Source organism: Oncorhynchus keta, chromosome 14, assembly GCF_023373465.1.
Source record: "Oncorhynchus keta strain PuntledgeMale-10-30-2019 chromosome 14, Oket_V2, whole genome shotgun sequence".
NCBI classification, from domain to species: Eukaryota; Metazoa; Chordata; class Actinopteri; order Salmoniformes; family Salmonidae; genus Oncorhynchus; species Oncorhynchus keta.
In genome coordinates, this window is record NC_068434.1 from 19,368,381 (window position 1) to 19,388,940 (window position 20,560).

At 44.1% G+C, this 20,560-nt stretch overlaps 1 protein-coding gene across 20 annotated transcripts in view; it reads left to right on the forward strand.

Annotated features, from left to right (window-relative positions):
• Positions 1-20,560, forward strand: part of dab2ipa (DAB2 interacting protein a) — a 116,173-nt gene that overhangs the window by 43,884 nt on the left and 51,729 nt on the right. For 19 of the 20 annotated variants that reach the window (XR_008063797.1, XR_008063802.1, XR_008063807.1 and 16 more), the window contains one exon: positions 19,476-19,594. Coding sequence is in view for 5 of the 20 variants with exons in the window: in XM_052461226.1 (XP_052317186.1) it covers positions 19,476-19,594 (119 nt within the window). In the remaining 15 variants the exon portion in view is untranslated. Of the gene's footprint in view, positions 1-16,785; positions 17,510-19,475; positions 19,595-20,560 lie in introns of those variants that run through there. The other variant, XM_035784927.2, reaches the window with a different exon arrangement.

Below are 20,560 nucleotides of genomic sequence, written 5' to 3' on the forward strand. Positions count from 1 at the left end.
CGACAAGTTGAGTTTTTACCAAAAAGTTATATTTTGGTTTCATCTGACCATATGGCATTCTCCTAATCTTCTTCTGGATCATCCGAATGCTCTCTAGCAAACTTCTGACGGGCTTGGACATGTACTGGCTTAAATCAAATCAAATGTATTTATATAGCCCTTCATACATCAGCTGATATCTCAAAGTGCTGTACAGAAACCCAGCCTAAAACCCCAAACAGCAAGCAATGTAGGTGTAGAAGCACGGTGGCTAGGAAAAACTCCCTAGAAAGGCCAAAACCTAGGAAGAAACCTCGAGAGGAACCAGGCTATGTGGGGTGGCCAGTCCTCTTCTGGCTGTGCCGGGTGGAGATTATAACAGAACATGGCCAAGATGTTCAAATGTTCATAAATGACCAGCATGGTCAAATAATAATAAGGCAGAACAGTTGAAACTGGAGCAGCAGCACAGTCAGGTGGACTGGGGACAGCAAGGAGTCATCATGTCAGGTAGTCCTGGGGCACGGTCCTAGGGCTCAGGACCTCCGAGAGAGAGAAAGAAAGAGAGAAGAAGAGAATTAGAGAACGCACACTTAGATTCACACAGGACACCGAATAGGACAGGAGAAGTACTCCAGATATAACAAACTGACCCCATCCGAGGACACCCCCGGACAGGGCCAAACAGGAAGGATATAACCCCACCCACTTTGCCAAAGCACAGCCCCCACACCACTAGAGGGATATCTTCAACCACCAACTTACCATCCTGAGACAAGGCTGAGTATAACCCACAAAGATCTCCGCCACGGCACAACCCAAGGGGGGGGCGCCAACCCAGACAGGATGACCACAACAGTGAATCAACCCACTCAGGTGACGCACCCCTTCCAGGGACGGCATGAGAGAGCCCCAGTAAGCCAGTGACTCAGCCCCTGTAATAGGGTTAGAGGCAGAGAATCCCAGTGGCAAGAGGGGAACCGGCCAGGCAGAGACAGCAAGGGCGGTTCGTTGCTCCAGAGCCTTTCCGTTCACCTTCCCACTCCTGGGCCAGACTACACTCAATCATATGACCCACTGAAGAGATGAGTCTTCAAGTAAAGACTTAAAGGTTGAGACCGAGTTTGCGTCTCTGACATGGGTAGGCAGACCGTTCCATAAAAATTGAGCTCTATAGGAGAAAGCCCTGCCTCCAGCTGTTTGCTTAGAAATTCTAGGGACAATTAGGAGGCCTGCGTCTTGGAGTCCGTCACTCCTCAGCAGGTCAGGCTTGGTCCTGTTTGTGGGTGAGTCCCAGAAAGAGGGCCAATTATCTACAAATTCTATCTTTTGGGAGGGGCAGAAAACAGTTTTCAACCAGCGATTGAGTTGTGAGACTCTGCTGTAGAGCTCATCACTCCCCCTAACTGGGAGGGGGCCAGAGACAATTACTCGATGCCGACACATCTTTCTAGCTGATATGCACGCAGAAGCTATGTTGCGCTTGGTGATCTCTGACTGTTTCATCCTAACATCGTTGGTGCCGACGTGGATAACAATATCTCTATACTCTCTACACTCGCCATTTTTAGCTTTAGCCAGCACCATCTTCAGATTAGCCTTAACTTCGGTAGCCCTGCCCCCTGGTAAACAGTGTATGATCGCTGGATGATTCGTTTTAAGTCTAATACTGTGGGTAATGGAGTCGCCAATGACTAGAGTTTTCAATTTGTCAGAGCTAATGGTGGGAAGCTTCAGCGTCTCAGACCCCGTAACGGGAAAAGTAGAGACCAGAGAAGACTCGGCCTCTGACTCCGACCCGCTGCTTAATGGGGAAAACCGGTTGAAAGTTTCTGTCGGCTGAATGAGCGACACCGGTTGAGCGTTCCTACAGCATTTCCTTCCAGAAACCGTGATAAAGTTGTCCGTCTGCGGGAACTGTGCCAGGGGATTTATACTACTATCTGTACTTACTGGTGGCACAGACGCTGTTTCATCCTTTCCTACACTGAAATGACCCTTGCCTAACGATTGCGTCTGAAGCTGGGCTTGTAGCACAGCTATCCTCGCCGTACTATTTAGCTTCGGCTGTTGGAGGTCCTGACGAATCTTGTCCAGATAAAGCGTCCGGAGTGAAAAAGTTGAGGAAAAAATCAATAAATATATGAACGGTAATTAAAAAGTGAAAACCGTAAAGTTGTCAGGTAGCAAAATAGGTTGGCAACAAAACGCACAGCAACTCGAAAACAAGCCTGCAGGTTGTGACCGGAAATTACGTAATCCCACATCTGCTTAAGCAGGGGGACACGTCTGGCACTGCAGGATTTGAGTCTCTGGCGGCATAGTGTGTTACTGATGGTAGGCTATGTTACTTTGGTCCCAGCTCTCTGCAGGTCATTCACTAGGTCCCCCCGTGTGGTTCTGGGATTTTTGCTCACCGTTCTTGTGATCATCTTGAGCCCACGGGGTGAGATCTTGCGTGGAGCCCCAGATCAAGGGAGATTATCAGTGGTCTTGTATGTCTTCCATTTCCTAATAATTGCTCCCACAGTTGATTTCCTCAAACCAAGCTGCTTACCTATTGCAGATTCAGTCTTCCCAGCCTGGTGCAGGTCTACAATTTTGTTTCTGGTGTCCTTTGACAGCTCTTTGGTCTTGGCCATAGTGGAGTTTGGAGTGTGACTGTTTGACGTTGTGGACAGGTGTATTTTATACTGATAACAAGTTCAAACAGGTGCCATTAATACAGGTAACGAGTGGAGGACAGATGAGCCTCTTAAAGAAGAAGTTACAGGTCTGTGAGAGCCAGAAATCTTGCTTGTTTGTATGTGACCAAATACTTATTTTCCACCATCATTTGCAAATAAATTCATTAAAAATCCTACAATGTGATTTTCTGGATTTTTTTTCCTAATTTTGTCTGTCATAGTTGAAGTGTACCTATGATGAAAATTACAGGCTTCTCATATTTTTAAGTGGGAGAACTTGCACAATTGGTGGCTGACTAAATACTTTTTTGCCCCACTGTATGTATATATATATATATATATATATATATATACACACACACATTTTTGTAATAATGACAATAGCAACAATACTGAATGAACAATTAACACTTTTATTTTAACTTAATATAATACATATTATTGGCTTTTGGATGGGTGTTCTTAAGTTAATTCCACAGGTTGGTGGTATTTTTTTATTTAGCTGTTGCTGACCCCATGCTTACATCTTTATCACAAATAAGACACCTTGCTTTCCCTGGTGCCAATTCCATGTAACAGTCCCACACTGGTGCTCTGCTTTTCTCTGTAAAACACACACACAGCTCTGAAGTGACAATGATACTGAAGAGTCTGCTTAGGAGACAAATACTATCAACTGTTTGAATAAAAATAGAGTTTAAGTTACCTGTGATGAATGTTGAAAACAAAAACTGTAATTTCTATATGCAGGAAATCCTATTTTTAATGGACATGGTAAGAATTGACGACCAAAGTGCGGGTCATAATTCCCATGACACCTAGCAAAATCTGAAAAGCGGTTCCTTCATTCATTTATTCCATAGGATATTTTTAGATTCACTTAAAATAAGGTCTGTGTTTCGTGTAGGCTTACACCACCTTGCCAATTTTAGAACTGTGTAGATATCCATAGGACAAGGTAACTGATCAATATTGGCTAAATATAAGCGAAGATCATTTTTTGGGGATTGGAGTAGATTTATGAAAATATTTTGACAAACGTTACCTTTTCCTAGTGAGATTTACACAGGTATTAAAACGCAGAGGCGGTTTAAGCCTGCACGAAACCCAGACCTTATTTGAAGTAGATCAAGACATTCTGTATGGAAGACATGAACGGTAAAATAACGAAGGAACCCCTTTCAAGTTCAGCCGCAAGTTATTACAGGAATTATAACGCGTCGACTATTTCTCTCTAAACCATATACCTTTGACTATTACGAGCCTGCTGCTGCCTACCACCCCTCGGTCAGACTGCTCTATCAAATATCAAATCATAGACTTAACTATAATAAACACACAGAAATACAAGTCTTAGTTTCTGGATTTTACCTATCACCTCAAACAAAACGTTTATTCTGTTCCGTATTTTATCTAACGGGTGGCATCCATGAGTCTAAATATTCCTGTTACACTGCACAACCTTCAATGTTATGTCATAATTACGTAAAATTCTGGCAAATTAGTTTGAAAAGAGCCAGGCGGACCAAACTGTTGCATATACCCTGACTCTGCGTGCAATGAACGCAAGAGAAGTGACACAATTTCACCTGGTTAATATTGCCTGCTAACCTGGATTTATTTTAGCTAAATATGCAGGTTTAAAAATATATACTTCTGTATATATTTTAAGAAAGGCATTGATGTTTATGGTTAAGTACACATTGAAGCAACGACAGTCGTTGATTGATTGTTTTTTCATAAGATAAGTTTAATGCTAGCTAGCAACTTACCTTGGCTTACAGCATTCGCATAACAGGCAGGCTCCTCCTGAGGCAGGTGGTTAGAGCGTTGGACTAGTTAACTGTAAGGTAGCAAGATTGACAAGGTAAAAATCTGTCGTTCTGCCTCATCATTGAAAATAAGAATGTGTTCTTAACTGACTTGCCTAGTTAAATAAAGATTAAATAAAGGTGTAATTTACACCACAAAAAATGTACATAAAAAAAAAAAAATATTGGCAAAATCGGCGCCCAAAAATACAGATTTCCGATTGTTATGAAAACTTGAAATCCGCCATAATTAGTCGGCCATTCCGATTAATCGGTAGTTCAAATGTCAAAACTCATGTCGACATTCACTATTATTGAAGGAGAAGGCGGTTCTTATCCAGTTACATAAATCCACAAAGAGTAGAAACCATGGCTTTATGTAAACCCTAAAAGTTTGTGGGCCCTATTATTCACTGTTATAGTGCATATAATGTATTATTTAGAGTTGTGTAGTGGCTTCACTAGGCATATATATATTTTTTAAATGGTTCTTTGCCCCACCTAGATTTACATGCTAAAATCACCACTGCTATAGATAATTTTCCTTCTCAATCGACCAATAGTGAAGACATCAAACTATTAAAGAACACATGGAATTATGTAGTAAACAAAAATTGTTAAACAAATCAAATATATTTTGTATTTGAGATTCTTCAAAGTAGCCACCCTTTGCCTTGATGACAGCTTTGCACACACTTGGCATTCTCTCACCCAGCTTCATGAGGTAGTCACCTAGAATGCATTTCAATTAACTGGTGTGCCTTGTTAAAAGTTAATTTGTGTAATATCTGTCCTTAATGCATTTGAGCCAATCAGTTTTGATGTGACAAGTTAGGGGTGATATACAAAAGATAGCCCTATTTGGTAAAATACCAAGTCCATATTATGAAAAGAACAGCTTAAATAAGCAAAGAGGAACAACAGTCCATCATTACTTTAAGAAATGAAGGTCAGTCAACCTGGAAAATGTCAAGAACTTTGAAAGTTTCTTCAAGTACAGTCAGAAAAACTGCGCTATGAAACTGGCTCTCATGAGGTCTGCCACAGGAAAGGAAGACCCAGAGTTACCTTTGCTGCAGAGGATAAGTTCATTAGCGTTACCAGCCTCAGAAATTTCAGCCCAAATAAATTATTCACAGTGTTCAAGTAACCGACACATCTCAACATCACCTGTTCAGAGAAGACTGTGTGAAATAGGCCTTCATGGTCAAATTGTTGCAAAGAAACCACAACCAAAGGACACCAATAATAAGAAGAGACTTGCTTGGGCCAATAAACACGACCAACAGACATTAGAAGGGTGGAAATCTGTCATTGGTCTGAAGACTCCAAATTGGAGATGTTTGGTTCCAACCGCCCTGTCTTTGTGAGACAAAGACTAGGTGAACGGATGATCTCCAAATGTGTTGTTCCCACCGTGAAGCATGGAGGAGGAGGTGTGATGGTGTGGGGGTGCTTTGCTGGTGACACTGTCAGTGATTTATTTAGAATTCAAGGCACACTTAACCAGCATGGCTACCACAGCATTCTGCAGTGATACGCCATCCCATCTGGTTTGCACTTAGTCTCAATCTCATTTGTTTTTCAACAGGACAATGACTCAACACACCTCCAGGCTGTATAAGGGCTATTTGACCAAGAAGGTGAGTGATGGAGTGCTGCATCAGATGACCTGGCCTCCATAATCACCAGAACTCAACCCAATTGAGATGGTTTGGGATCAGTTGGACCACAGAGCGAAGGAAAAGCAGCCAGCAAGTGCTCAGCATATGTGGGAACTGTGTTGGAAAAGCATTCCAGGTGAAGCTGGTTGAGAGAGTGCCAAGAGTGTGCAAAGCTGTCATCAAGGCAAAGGGTGGCTACTTTGAAGAATTTAAAATAGATCTTTCGATTTGTTTAACACTTTTTTGGTTACTGTTATGTCATAGTTTTGATGTAGAAGAGAGTAAAAATGTAAGAAAAACCCTTGAATGAGTAGGTGTGTCCAAACTTTTGACTGGTACTGTATATCCCAATCTGACTTTGGTGCAGGTCAGTTTGTTCCTCACATTGCCCCGTCTCTGGTAAACACGCGTTATTTAAAATAAAATGAAAAGTTGATTTGTCACATGCACAGGATACAGAAGATGTAAACAGTACAGTGAAATTGTTAAATGCACAGTAGCAATAACAAATCAAAGGGTACAGATTGTAAAAATAATAATTATTAGATGACACTTACCTGACACACTTGTCTAAAATGTATGGGTCGTGAAGGAAATGCTATAACTAACACCCAGCCACATCTACAGTAGTTCCTCCTTTGAAAGTTGCAGCGTACCATTAATGTTTGTTAGTGCTAGTTTGACCACCAGAGGGCGTCTTTGAGAAGCATTTGATACCCGTCAATAATGTCTGTACTAGAGAATGCGGGCACACGGGAGACCGGGGTTCAATTCCCCGACGGGGAGGAGGGAGTAGGCTGTCCTTGAAATTAACAATTTGTTCTTAACTGACTTGCCTAGTTAAATAAAGGCGCATTACAAAAAAAGAGCATTACGTTTCTACACCCTCGTTTTCTAATTCTAGTCTAACCAGAGATTCAGTGAAAATAAAAATCTCATTGATTTATAAAGACCAGTCCCCATGCCTGTCTCAGAGCAGTGTGAAACGGTGCTAAAATAGTTGTAGGGTATTGCTTCAAATCCTATTGCTTCTAACTTTAATATGCTCTTTAAATAAGACCTATGCCACTTTTAACAGAACCTTACTCAACACTAGTGAGACTCATGTCGCCAACAGTATATCGAAAAAAAGACTCCTCCAATAATTACATTGGTGGATTGGAGGATATTTCTGTAATTCAGTGATATTTATTCCCATAGTAATTTGTTATGGATCCATAACTAAATAAACATCGGCATGTTGAAAGAGTATTTTTATCATTATTTTATTAATTAATGAAAGCATAAAGATACCATTATTATTTACATTGTTTTAGTTTGAATGTGCAGACTGGCACTAAAAACAGAACAGCGGGAACATTTTTCCCTTGTCAGTGCCATTATTAGTGCAATGCCCCATAAAGTGTTGCCAGTGTGGCCTGGAGGGGGTCCACCCCCCACCCCCCTTACTCCTCCTCGCTTCCCCATGGGCTAGGTCAGTCTTTTGTGAGTTGCTCTCTTTCAGTGGATACAGATGGAGAAATGCAAGGCAATCCCATTGTGTGCAACTCAGGAGCCATGAACAATGTGACCAATATATATTGTCCTGCTAATAACAGGGTTAATAATACACTGCTCAAAAAAATAAAGGGAACACTTAAACAACACACTAACTCCAAGTCAATCACACTTCTGTGAAAACAAATTTTCCACTTAGGAAGCAACACTGATTGACAATACATTTCACATGCTGTTGTGCAAATGGAATAGACAACAGGTGGAAATTATAGGCAATTAGCAAGACACCCCCAATAAAGGAGTGGTTCTGCAGGTGGGGACCACAGACCACTTCTCAGTTCCTATGCTTCCTGGCTGATGTTTTGGTCACTTTTGAATGCTGGCGGTGCTTTCACTCTAGTGGTAGCATGAGGCTCAGGTAGTGCAGCTCATCCAGGATGGCACATCAATGCGAGCTGTGGCAAGAAGGTTTGCTGTGTCTGTCAGCGTAGTGTCCAGAGCATGGAGGCGCTACCAGGAGACAGGCCAGTACATCAGGAGATGTGGAGGAGGCCGTAGGAGGGCAACAACCCAGCAGCAGGACCGCTACCTCCGCCTTTGTGCAAGGAGGAGCAGGAGGAGCACTGCCAGAGCCCTGCAAAATGACCTCCAGCAGGCCACAAATGTGCATGTGTCTGCTCAAACGGTCAGAAACAGACTCCATGAGGGTGGTATGAGGGCCCGATGTCCACAGGTGGGGGTTGTGCCACAGCCCAACACCATACAGGACGTTTGGCATTTGCCAGAGAACACCAAAATTGGCAGATTCGCCACTGGCACCCTGTGCTCTTCACAGATGAAAGCAGGTTCACACTGAGCACGTGACAGACGTGACAGAGTCTGGAGATGACGTGGAGAACGTTCTGCTGCCTGCGACATCCTCCAGCATGACCGGTTTGGTGGTGGGTCAGTCATGGTGTGGGGTAGCATTTCTTTGGGGGGCCGCACAGCACTCCATGTGCTCGCCAGAGGTAGCCTGACTGCCATTAGATACCGAGATGATCCTCAGACCCCTTGTGAGACCATATGCTGGTGCGGTTGGCCCTGGGTTCCTCCTAATGCAAGACAATGCTCGACCTCATGTGGCTGGAGTGTGTCAGCAGTTCCTGCAAGAGGAAGGCATTGATGCTATGGACTGGCCCGCCCGTTCCCCAGACCTGAATCCAATTGAGCACATCGAGGACATCATGTCTCGCTCCATCCACCAACGCCACATTGCACCACACACTGTACAGGAGTTGACGGATGCTTTAGTCCAGGTCTGGGAGGAGATCCCTCAGGAGACCATCCGCCACCTCATCAGGAGCATGCCCAGGCGTTGTAGGGAGGTCATACAGGCACGTGGAGGCCACACACACTACTGAGCCTAATTTTTACTTGTTTTAAGGACATTACATCAAAGTTGGATCAGCCTGTAGTGTGGTTTTCCACTTTAATTTTGACCTCCATCCAGACCTCCATGGGTTGATAAATTTGATTTCCATGATCATTTTTGTGTGATTTTGTTGTCAGCACATTCAACTATGTAAAGAAAAAATTATTTTTTTTAGCAGTGTATATCTTTGAGAATATCCAACAGACTTTTATATAACGTTAGCTTGCTGGCTCGCTAGCTAAAGTTACGTGTATGATCTGTGTAGCAATATTATTAGAATCAGAAATCCATTTGCATTCTTAGTTATAGCCTAATGGTAGCTAGGTAACATTGAACCTGGTTGGTTAGCTTTAGCTACCTGGAGATTCATACTACAGCTATGACAATATTTTTATTGGTGGGTAGAAGTATGAGTTGGGACTATGCCGGTTCATTGTTTAAATGGCTAGCTACATGTCTAAACAAAGTACTTCCCCAGATGATTACATGACCCATCAAGTTAGACATGTATGTCTGGGGTGATTAGGGCCATCTATTGTATTTCAAGAACATGTGCACATGTCTAGACAATAGTGACGCATCCATTTACCTACAGTGGTTCCTCCTTTAAAAATTGCGCGCTTACACCGAAAGACCTAGAGGTAAATTGTGGTTTAATATGGTAATCAGCATCACCACTTCATTGCTCCGGACCAGCGCGAGGGGGAATTAGAGCACTGATTATGCTTTTGGGTCCTACTGTGTCTCTAACTGACAATGAATGGGCTACATAAACCTAAATAGAAACTGATAATTGTGCACGACTTCATTATTACTTACTAAAACTGTTACACTAAGATTTGTATTATTTTATTTTGTTATTATTTTGCTCTTTCTGCAGTTGTGTAAGGCCACTCCCGACCGGTCGTGTTGTACAGCGCCTCAGTGGCGCAACGTCTAAGACACTGCATAGCAGTGCAAGTTGTGTTGCTACAGATGCTGGTTCAATACCTCTACTGGCCTCAACTGGGAGACCCATGAGATGACTGTAGGTTTATGGTTTCTCTCCCTCTAAAAACAGACATAAATAATTCTAAATACTGTTTGTTTATTTAGTTATGGATCCATTACGAATGACAATGGGAATAAGTTTTGGACAAAGTTGTAAACACATTTTTGAAAATGCTCTTTCAAACACACACGGTCACGTTGTACAGCGCTATTATGGCTATTAGCAGGGCTATATTTTGGCCTTTATAGGCGGTGCACAATTGGCTCAACGGTTTGTCTCCCTCTAAAAACAGAAACAAATATTATTTAGGCCTTTATTCAGATTACAATTGCTCACTTTTTACATTTTTTAAACGAAATAACCTTATTGTATTATCAAGTTGATGGCACAGTCATATAGCCGGCACCAACATAAAGCTGAGTAACTCATTCATGGTTTTGGATCAAAATAAATAAGTACCAACATTCTTTATGATCGTCTTTAATAAAGAAATATTTTGGTTATCCTCATCTGGACACCATGTACAGTTTTATTATAGTCCATTATGGGCTATTAGCAGGACAATATACCTTTACCAACCCCTCTCTGTATTTTGATACTTTGTGGATGGGGGCTCCCGCAGTGCAAAATGCATTGCTACAGATGCAGGTTTGATACCCGTGCCGGACACCAACGGGAGACCCATGAGGCAGCTTTTGGTTTTAATTTAGAATCCTCCAATCCTTTATATGTAATTATTGGCGGAGAGTCATGTCATATCTTTCGATATACTGTAGGCGACATGAGTCTCACTAGTGATGAGTAATGTGCTGTTTAAAGAGATGTAGGTCTTATTTATTTCGAGCATATTGAAGTTAGAAGCAATACGATTTGAAGCAATAGCCTACAACTATTTTAGCACCGTTTCACACTTTTCTGAGACAGGCATGGGGATTTTAATAAATCAATGAGATTTTTATTTTCACTGAATCTCTGTTTGGGTATTGGTTAGACTAGAATTAGAAAATGAGGGTGTAGAAATGTTATGCTCTTAGTGTAACTTTTATTTAACAAGGCAAGTCAGTTAGGAACAAATTCTTATTTACAAGGACAGCCTACTCCTTCCTCCCCGTCGTGAAATTGAACCCCGGTCTTCCGCTTGCCCGCACGACACATGGATTCTTTAGCTAAATAGCGAGTACTGTAGCCTACTCCCAAACGTCACGTAGTACAGCGCCGTATTTTCTGTTCCATCCTCACGGAAACTCAGGGGGTTTTTCATTTTTCTTATACTATAATAATATATATATATATATGTGTTCTTACAAAAAAGGTTTTAAATTCTCTAGTACAGCCACTATTGAAGGCTATCAAACACTTCTCAAAGATGCCCTCTGGTGGTAAAACTAGCACTAACAAGCATTAGTGGTAACAGTGGTTGGCACTTAAATTATGTGCCATAGAATTCTGCCGGCACCATGCATTCTGTGCCGCAGTATGCTGAAACTTTTTAAAGTACAAACCACAGTACATATTGTTTGACACTCCGGTTCACACTGACCGTGGCGTGTGCAGAAAGTAGCAAATCATTTTTTCCAACTGATCTGTCTGCTTATTTCAAGGCATCAATGTTGTTGAGAAAGGTAGGAAAACGTTTGTAGTTCTTGATGGCTAACGTTATATATTTAAAAAACGGAGCACGCTACATTGCAAGCCAATCCAAACTCATCTCTTGGCATGTCCAGCCCATTCATTATCTCAGCCAAACATTGCTAGTAGGAAGGTTCTTGTCTTTTTTTGTAGTTAAATCAACTAGGCTCGTAATTTAACAATTTTATTAGTATTTACAGATGGAATACACTTGTTATTACGGCACATGAAAGTTCACATGTTCGATAAAAAACTTGTGCTTACGTTCAAATGCCTCTCCTGTGAAGTGCGACATACGCCTAGTTTCCTGAAACGGGTCACATTTGTCCAAGTATGTATGACAAGGTTTCCAGCTTGGCTTGATAGAGTCGTTGTAGTGCACTGTCAGTGTTGGGACACCAGAATTTAGCTGTCTTAGGAATAGTAACATATCTTCCAGATAATTTCCCCTTTGCCAATATAATTCATCCATCCACCTGACAGGTGTCATATCAAGAAGCTGATTAACAGCATGATCCCTGAAAAGAGCTTCTGGACATCAGAACACGATTACTCACTTCGAACTGGACAAAGAATTTTTCTTTAATGAGTCCGACGTGAAGGATATACTGCTTTGTCGAGACAAGGCCCAAATCTCTGGCATCCACGTGAAAGAAAAGATGGAGGATAAAGGGGAGGAGGGCGGGCTGCCTTGTATGAATTTGCAGATGAGTAGGTAAACCACCACTACCCTCTGCGCAATCATTGGAAAAGAAACTGGCGATCTACGATTTAAGACTATCCTACCAGCGGGACATTAAAAACTGGAATATCTTATGTTTCACCGAGACGTGGCTAAACGACGACACGGATCAAATAGAGCTGGCCTGTTTCTCCGTGCTTCGGCAGGACAGAGCAGCTACGTCTGGTAAGACAAGGAGGGGGTGTGTGTCTATTTGTCAATAACTGCTGGTGCGCGATATCTAATATTAAAGAAGTTTCGAGGTATTGCGTACCTGAGGTAGAATAACTCATGATAAGCTGTAGACCACACTATCTACCAAGAGAGTTCTCATCTATATTATTCGTAGACATCTTATACAGCACTCAACAAGCTGTATATGGCCATCAGCAAACAAGAAAATTATCATCCAGAAGTGGCACTCCTAGTGGCCCGGGACTTTAATGCAGGCAAACTTAAATCTGTTTCCCATAATTTCTACCAGCTTGTCACATGTGCAACCAGAGAGGGGGGACTCTAGACCACCTTTACTCCACACACACACAGAGATGCATACAAAGCTCTCCCTTGCCCTCCATTTGGAAAATCTGAACATAATTCTCTCCTCCTGATCCCTGGTTCCAAGCAAAAACTAAAGTAAGTAGTACCAGTGAGTTGCTCAATAAGGAAGTGGTAAGATGACTTTGATGCTACGCTACAGGACTGTTTTGCTAGCACAGACTGGAATATGTTCCGGGATTCATCCAATGGCATTGAGGAGTATACCAACTCAGTCACCAGCTTCATCAATAAGTGCATCAACGACGACAACGCCCCCACAGTGACCCTACGTGCACATCCCAACCAGAAGCCATGGATTACAGGCAACATCCGCACAGAGCTAACGGCTAGAGCTACTGCTTTCAAGGAGCGAGACACGAATCCGGACACTTATAAGAAATCCCGCTATGCCTTCAGATGAACCATCAAACAGGCAAAGCGTCAATACAGGACTAAGATTGTCCAAGTATTATTACACTGACTCTGACGCTCGTCAGACGTGTCAGAGCTTGAAAACTATTACGGACTACAAAGGGAAACCACCCGCGAGGTGCCCAGTGACGCGAGCCTACCAGACGAGCTAAATTACATTTATTCTCGCTTCGAGGCAAGCAATACTGAAGCATGCATGAGAGCACCAGCAGTTCCGGATGACTGTGTGATCACACTCTCTGTAGCCGGTGTGAGCAAGACTTTTAAACAGGTCAACATTCACAAAGCCGCTGGGCCAGACGGAATGCCAGGACATGTATTCAAAGCAAGCGCGGACCAACTGGCAAGTGGCTTCACTAACATTTTCAACCTCTCCCTGACCGAGGCTGTAATACCAACATGTTTCAAACAGCCATTGTGCCTGTCCCCATGAAAGTGAAGGTAACCTGCCTAAAAGATTACTGCCCTGTAGCACTCAGGTCGGTAGCCATGAAGTGCTTTGAGAGGCTGGTCATGGCTTACATCAACACCATCATGCCGGAAACCCTAGACCCACTCCAATTTGCATACCACCCCAACAAATCCACAGATGTCTCAATTGCACTCCACACTGCCCTTTCCAACCTGGACAAAAGGAAAACCTACTGTATGTGAGAATGCTGTTCATTGACCACAGCTCAGTGTTCAACACCATAGTACCCACAAAGCTCATCACTAAGCTAAGGACCCATGGACAAAACACCTCCCTCTGCAACTGGATCCTGGTCTTCCTGACGGGCCGCCCCCAGGTAGTAAGGGTAGGTAACAACGCATCTGCCACACTGATCCTCAACACTGGTTTCCCTCTGGGGTGTATTCTTAGTCCCCTCCTGTACCCCCTGTTCACCCACGACTGTGTGGCCAAGCACAACTCCAACACTATAAAGTTAGCTGATGACACAACAGTGGTAGGCCTGATCACAGACAACTATGAGACAGCCTATAGGGAGGAGGTCAGAGACAGTGTGGTGCCAGGACAACAACTTCTCCCTCACTGTGAGCAAGTCAAAGCAGTTGATCGTGGATTATAGGAAAAGGAGGGCCGAACAGGCCACCATTTAACATCCTCAGGGCTGTAGTGGAGCGGGTCGAGAGCTTTCAAGTTCCTTGGTGTCCACATTAACAATTATACTTTTGTCAACCAAAGAAAATATTTTTGGCTATGAATGGAGGTGTAGATTATGGTCCCTTACCCCCGAAAGGAAGGTTCATGTTACTTCAACAGAATATGATCAGGCTAGTGAATTCCCCTTAGAGCAGATGTAGGAAGGGTGATTGCTCAGGTGATCTGGGAGTTGGTGCACAGACACACACACACAGCTCTTTTGTTTGTTATGTCAGGCTACTAATCAGTGGGCTTCCTTTACTGTTACTCTGTTGGATCTTGACAAGCACAGTGACCTTCCTGACTGTTTAGATAGGGTAAATAGATGGAGGAGCCCTCAGGTCAGACTGGTGGTGCCAGAGAACCAGCTCCATGTTATCTGATGGCACTTTGGCTCCCAACGGTCACATTGGAGGGAGAGACAGCAGATATCTAATCAGCTTATCCCCCCCACCCTCCCCACCCATTCTGCACCACAGGTCATAATCAATTGTTAATGGCTTGTTGGGTTTCAGAGAGGACTGAGAATTCACAGCCAAATAAAGCCCTGGCATTCTGTTGTCGAGTTCTTGTTGAGCAGAGGTCAGTGCCTCCGAATGCCATCCTGGCTGAGTCCTCCGAAGAGCAGGTTACTATGGTGACATTACTGCTGAGCGCCTCCCTCCCTGTGGTTCGTCATACCTGAGTCAGATTCATTGGCTGATTACGGCATGGTGACGGATTACCCATTACACAAGAGACGTCCAGACTTTAGGAATGTAATTTGCCAATCTCTCTCTTTAAGGAAAATGCCTAAGTATAACGATCGGAAATCTCCCCTCACCTTCTGTCTCTCTCTTCAGGATGTTCTCCAATGGGATAAAATATGAATGAAATGATTCACTCAATGAATAAAAGCCGTAGGATGATACAGGATGGTGTTGGCACGCTGTGGCTCCTCCCACTAATCATCTCTTGTCCTTCTGTGGGACTAGAGGGAGGCTGGCCATCCTGCACTGAGCAGAGCTCTGAGTGGGAGGGAGGAATGGAGGGGGAGTTGGAATTGATGTTAATTGAACAGGACCTGGAGCTTGTTGGAGCAGAAGGGGGGGGGCATGAGAATCTCAATACCGCCAGCAGGTGGTCCCTGTGAGAACCAGCAGGAGACATGAACAGAGAAGAGGATATCCCAATGGCCTCATTCATACAAATCTGAAGTTAGAATTTCCACTGTAGTTTGAGCACAGCAGTGAGTCCTTTGATTTGACATTCAGCTTCTAGGCCCTACTTACTGGACAGATCAGTAGAACCACTACTCAATGGTATTTGCCCAACCCCTGAATGTATTTTTTTTGTCAAATTCTCATGCAGCACCGCAGTCTGAACAAAAAGAAAAGAAAGGGTTAATCATCGTTTCATCCATTGTTTACTATCCTGCCCTACCTACCCTACCCAGAGCTTCCCTACCTTGCCTTGCCCTAACCCACCCTACCATGCCCTATCCTACCTCCCCCTACCCTACTCTATCATTCCCTACCTGCCCTACCTATCCCTACCCTGCCTTCCTCACGTTACCCTACCCTGCCCTACCTTACCTGCCCTACCCTTACTCGCCTTACTCTACCTTGCCATAATCTACCTTGCCCTACTCTACCACACCTTATCCTGCCACACCTCACCCTACTCTTCCCTACCTCATCCTGTTCTACCTCACTCTACCCTACCTACCTCACCCTACCCTGCCTACCCTACCTCGCCTTATCCTGCCCCTCCCTACTTCACCCTACCAGCCCTATCCTACCTCACCCTACTCTATCAATCCCTACCTCACTGTGTACTACCTACCCTACCCTTCCCTACCTCGCCCCACCCACCCCACCGTACCCTGCCCTACCCTACCCTTTCTACCATACCCTGCCTACCTCACCCTTCCCTTTTTCCTACCTCACCCTACCCTGCCTTACCCTACCTCACCCTACCCTGCCCCTCCCTACCTTACCCTGCCATGCCCTACCCCACCCTTCCCAGCCCTAACTCACCCTACCCTGCCTTACCATACTCTGCCCCTCCCTACCTTATCCTACACTGCCTGACCCTACCCTATCCTACCTCTCCCTACTCTATCATTCCCCTACCTGCATTATCTTGCCTTCCTTGTGTTACCCTACCACGCCCTACCCTGCCTTCCTCGCCTTACACTACTTCACTCTGCCCTGCCTCGCCCTACCTAACCTGTCCTTCCCTTCCTCAACCTGCTCTATCTACCTCACTCCACCCTACCTCGCCCCTACTCTACCATGCCATACCCCCCACCCTACCTCGCTCTACCCTACCTACCCTACCTTCCTCGCCCTATACCATGCCATACCCTTCCCTGTCTTGCCCTACCTTGCCAGTCCTTATAACTACCTCACCCTGCCCTTCTCTATCTTACCTGCCCTACCTCACCCTTCCCTGTCCTACCCTACCCTGTCCAACCCTACCTCGCCCTGTCCTACCTTACCCTACCGCAACCTTCCCTGTCCTAGTTTGCCCTTCCATTGTCCTACCCCACCCCACCCTGACCTACCTACTTTTGCCCTACATGCCCTACCTAACCCTAACCTACCTCACCAGACCATATCCCACTCTACCTCACCCTATCCTACCCTTCCTCACCCTATTCTACCCTACCTCACCCAGAGGTTCTCTGTAGGGGAGCCAGGGTCTGCTGAATCATCAAACACCTCTCTCTCCTCCAGCTCTGTCAAGCACAATCAATAATTCGCATTCCAGTCTCTCTGCAAATGTCATAGGAAGGGAAAGCCTAAGAATAGAGATCCCAGATTCCCCACAAATTACAGCAGGAAAGGAGTAATGCCTCCCAAGAGACTGGCATAATTGGAAGGGATGATTTCTTTACCAGAAGCAGAAACGTTTGGGTCTTTTGAAGAACTGATTTGCTTGAAGGTACCGTTTTAGAAATGGGAGTCTTGACTGAAACCAGTAAAATCCAACCTCAAGTCAGCTCAACATCGAGAGGTGAGGCTATGTTCAATATCTGTAATGTGATGTCATGAATGATTCCCTCCTTGTGTGCATTTTACTTGTCAGTAGCTAGGTTTACATCCAATTGGCGACAAATTTTCACGCGAAGATTGTATATTTGGAATAAAAACAATATGAGCATTTTCCCACCAGACATGTTTCCATCAAACTGACTTGTTGCAGATAAAAGGATGTGCGTGATGACGTAGTGCATATAAACATGACTTTTGCAGCTTAATTCTCAAGTACCAAATAAATAAATATTATTTAAATGGATTTTCATCTTATTTCAACTGATAGTTTTGCCACAAATGTTTGCATTTTATAGCGAATGTTCCCATTCTGGTCTTGGCACGGCACGTGCGCTCTTGCCAGCAGCTCACAGATACAGTGCGGCTATAGATTATTATGGAAAATATGTATTTGTCAAACGGCAGCAAGCATCGATCATGTCACCATGTTTGTTGGAAAGGAACATCAAGCTCATCACCTTGTACTTCCAACACCCTGTGAAGACAATGTATTTATTAAATCTGTAGCCTAATAAACGGCATGCTTAACAAAAGAGCTTTCCCAAACGAGTCTAGTGGGAGGACCACACACCATATCATCGCGTCCCTCCAAGTTTACTTCGATATGATTGTTATTATATAAATATTTGAGCATAAAGGCTTTTCCACTGCCGTTTCTCGCATAATTAATTGTACTGATACAAAAAGATCCCACATTGTCTAGAGTATTTTGGGTTGGTCGACATTTTGGAAAGTTTACCTGCAGGCCTGTCGTGAATTTTTTTGATCCAACATGTCATTTACTCGCATAAAAAGATTGGATGGAAACCTGGTTAGTGTCACAGATTTCTTGGATGCATTAAAGAGTTCCTCTGTTTGCATGGGAGCTCATGTGATTCAATTGGGGATCGGTGTAGCCTAATGCGGATGGCACAAATATAATGTAGACTGTAAAATGATAAGGAGTAATAACTAAATACATTTTGGGAGAATTTACCTATGGTTGCTCTATAAGGAAATTGCCTAGTTTTTTATGAGCAGTGCTTGTACAATATTGCAGATGGATATTTTCATGTTGTTCCTTGAAGCAGACTAGCCTCGACAATTCTTCCATTTCACAAATGTATGCACAGGGCAGCTACATTAGCTATGGAGTGATGTCTGTAAACTGTTAATTTGTTTGGTGTGTGAAACAGTGGGAACTGAAGTGTGAGACCGATCCTTGTGAAAAACTGTTATTGGATTTATTTATCACAATGTCTGGTGATTGTCTTTTATCCTTAATGCCCAAAGCCTCTCGTTCCTCCTTTGTTGCTTTCCACCCACGATCTTCTTAAATGGCTGCAAAAAGACTATAGTCCAACCATTTGCTCAAATAGTAATTAAGGAAATGCATTAATTGTACAGGGAAGAAGCCTTGTTTAATGTTTAACATTGCAGCACCATCATTATCACCGCACATGGTTGTGGCTGAGGCTGTATCTTGTTTTGTTCCCCTCACAACCACAGGAGACGCAGACGGGTCTAGGTTTTAGAATAATCCAACTCTTGTTGATGTCTAATCTCTACAGCCTATCAAATGCACATTCTCAGTTTTCCTCTCTCACCTTGCGGCCGCTCAAGTCCTGTCATTTTATGTGGAATACTGTTTCCATGGCAACAGGGATTTAGGGGAGTCGCACTTCAACGCGGCTGCTTCTGCTGTGTGTGCACAGCGAGCAGATGTGCAGGAGAGATCCACACGACAATTCACAGCTCTCTCCGAATGCCACGGACGAGAGGAGACTGGGGGAGAGAGAGAGGAAGAGCTCAATCAATAGCATTTCCTCTTGTTGCTCCACCGTTTATTTTGTGTTTTATCTAAATGAAATGGGTCTGTGAGTGAATTTTCTCCCTTTGGTCTCTCTCCTCCCCCTGGGCCACGGCGACGCCCCTCTCTCCCTGTCCAGGGCTTCCTGAGCCGCCGACTAAAGGGCTCCATCAAACGCACCAAAAGCCAACCCAAGCTGGACCGCAACAGCAGCTTCAGAAACATCCTGCCGGGCTTCAAGACCACAGACAATGACAGGTGAGATGCTATTTATCAACCCCCTCCACACACCTACACACACACACACAGAACTGTACACACACAAACACATATTTCATTCTACAAACAAACACACTCATATCCACACACTTTTCACAAGGCTATTAATGTGCACTGGCTATCTTCCATTCACTAACCACTATGGTGTCAAGGTCAGTCAATTCTCACAGGAAAAACAAGCTTTGTATTGTACAATGTGCTAATCCACATACTGTACAGTGCGATGTCCTCCCCAACCTTCATATTGTGGGGCTGTGACACCTCACTGGTCGGTGGAATGACATTGTCAGTAGCATGGCTGCAGTGCTTGACGTGGTTCTTAACCTGCACACACAGTACAGGCTCTTGTTGAGGTGGTAGGAATTGGCTGAGCTGTGCTGTGCTGCGCTGTGCTGTCTGGAGATTTCATCCCTCATTACACCTGCCCATTAGCCTAGGTTTGGAGGAAGAGGAAATCTTTCTCATGGCAACCACAAGGCACTGGAGCATGATAGTGGCAATGCTTGTGTGAGTAGCTATCCTGGAGTATGATGCAGTGGACCGTACATGCTTGAATACGGTTTGTTACTTTTGAGGGTGTGTTTGTTTGTGTGGGTATGTTTGGAACTGGCATCCAAGCTCCTGGCTCTAGTAGTGTACCAGTGTTTACTGTACCATCAACCGAATTTTGGTCTGCCCGGAGTACCCCTAAAGTACGCACTCGTGCATTTTACTAGTAAGCCTAAAGTCTCATGAATCTTGTCAAGTGCCCTCTGTGGATAGGCCAAGTACCCCCAGGGGTCCTAGTACCCCTGGTTGGGAACAACAACTGGTGTAGACAAACAGACTGGGCGGGTGTCGTGAACACCAGTCACTGACAGGTCCACTCCACTCAATGAGCTCACACAACCCACTGAGTGAACGTTATAAATGGCCATGCAGCAGAGTGGTGCCACCTCCACTACA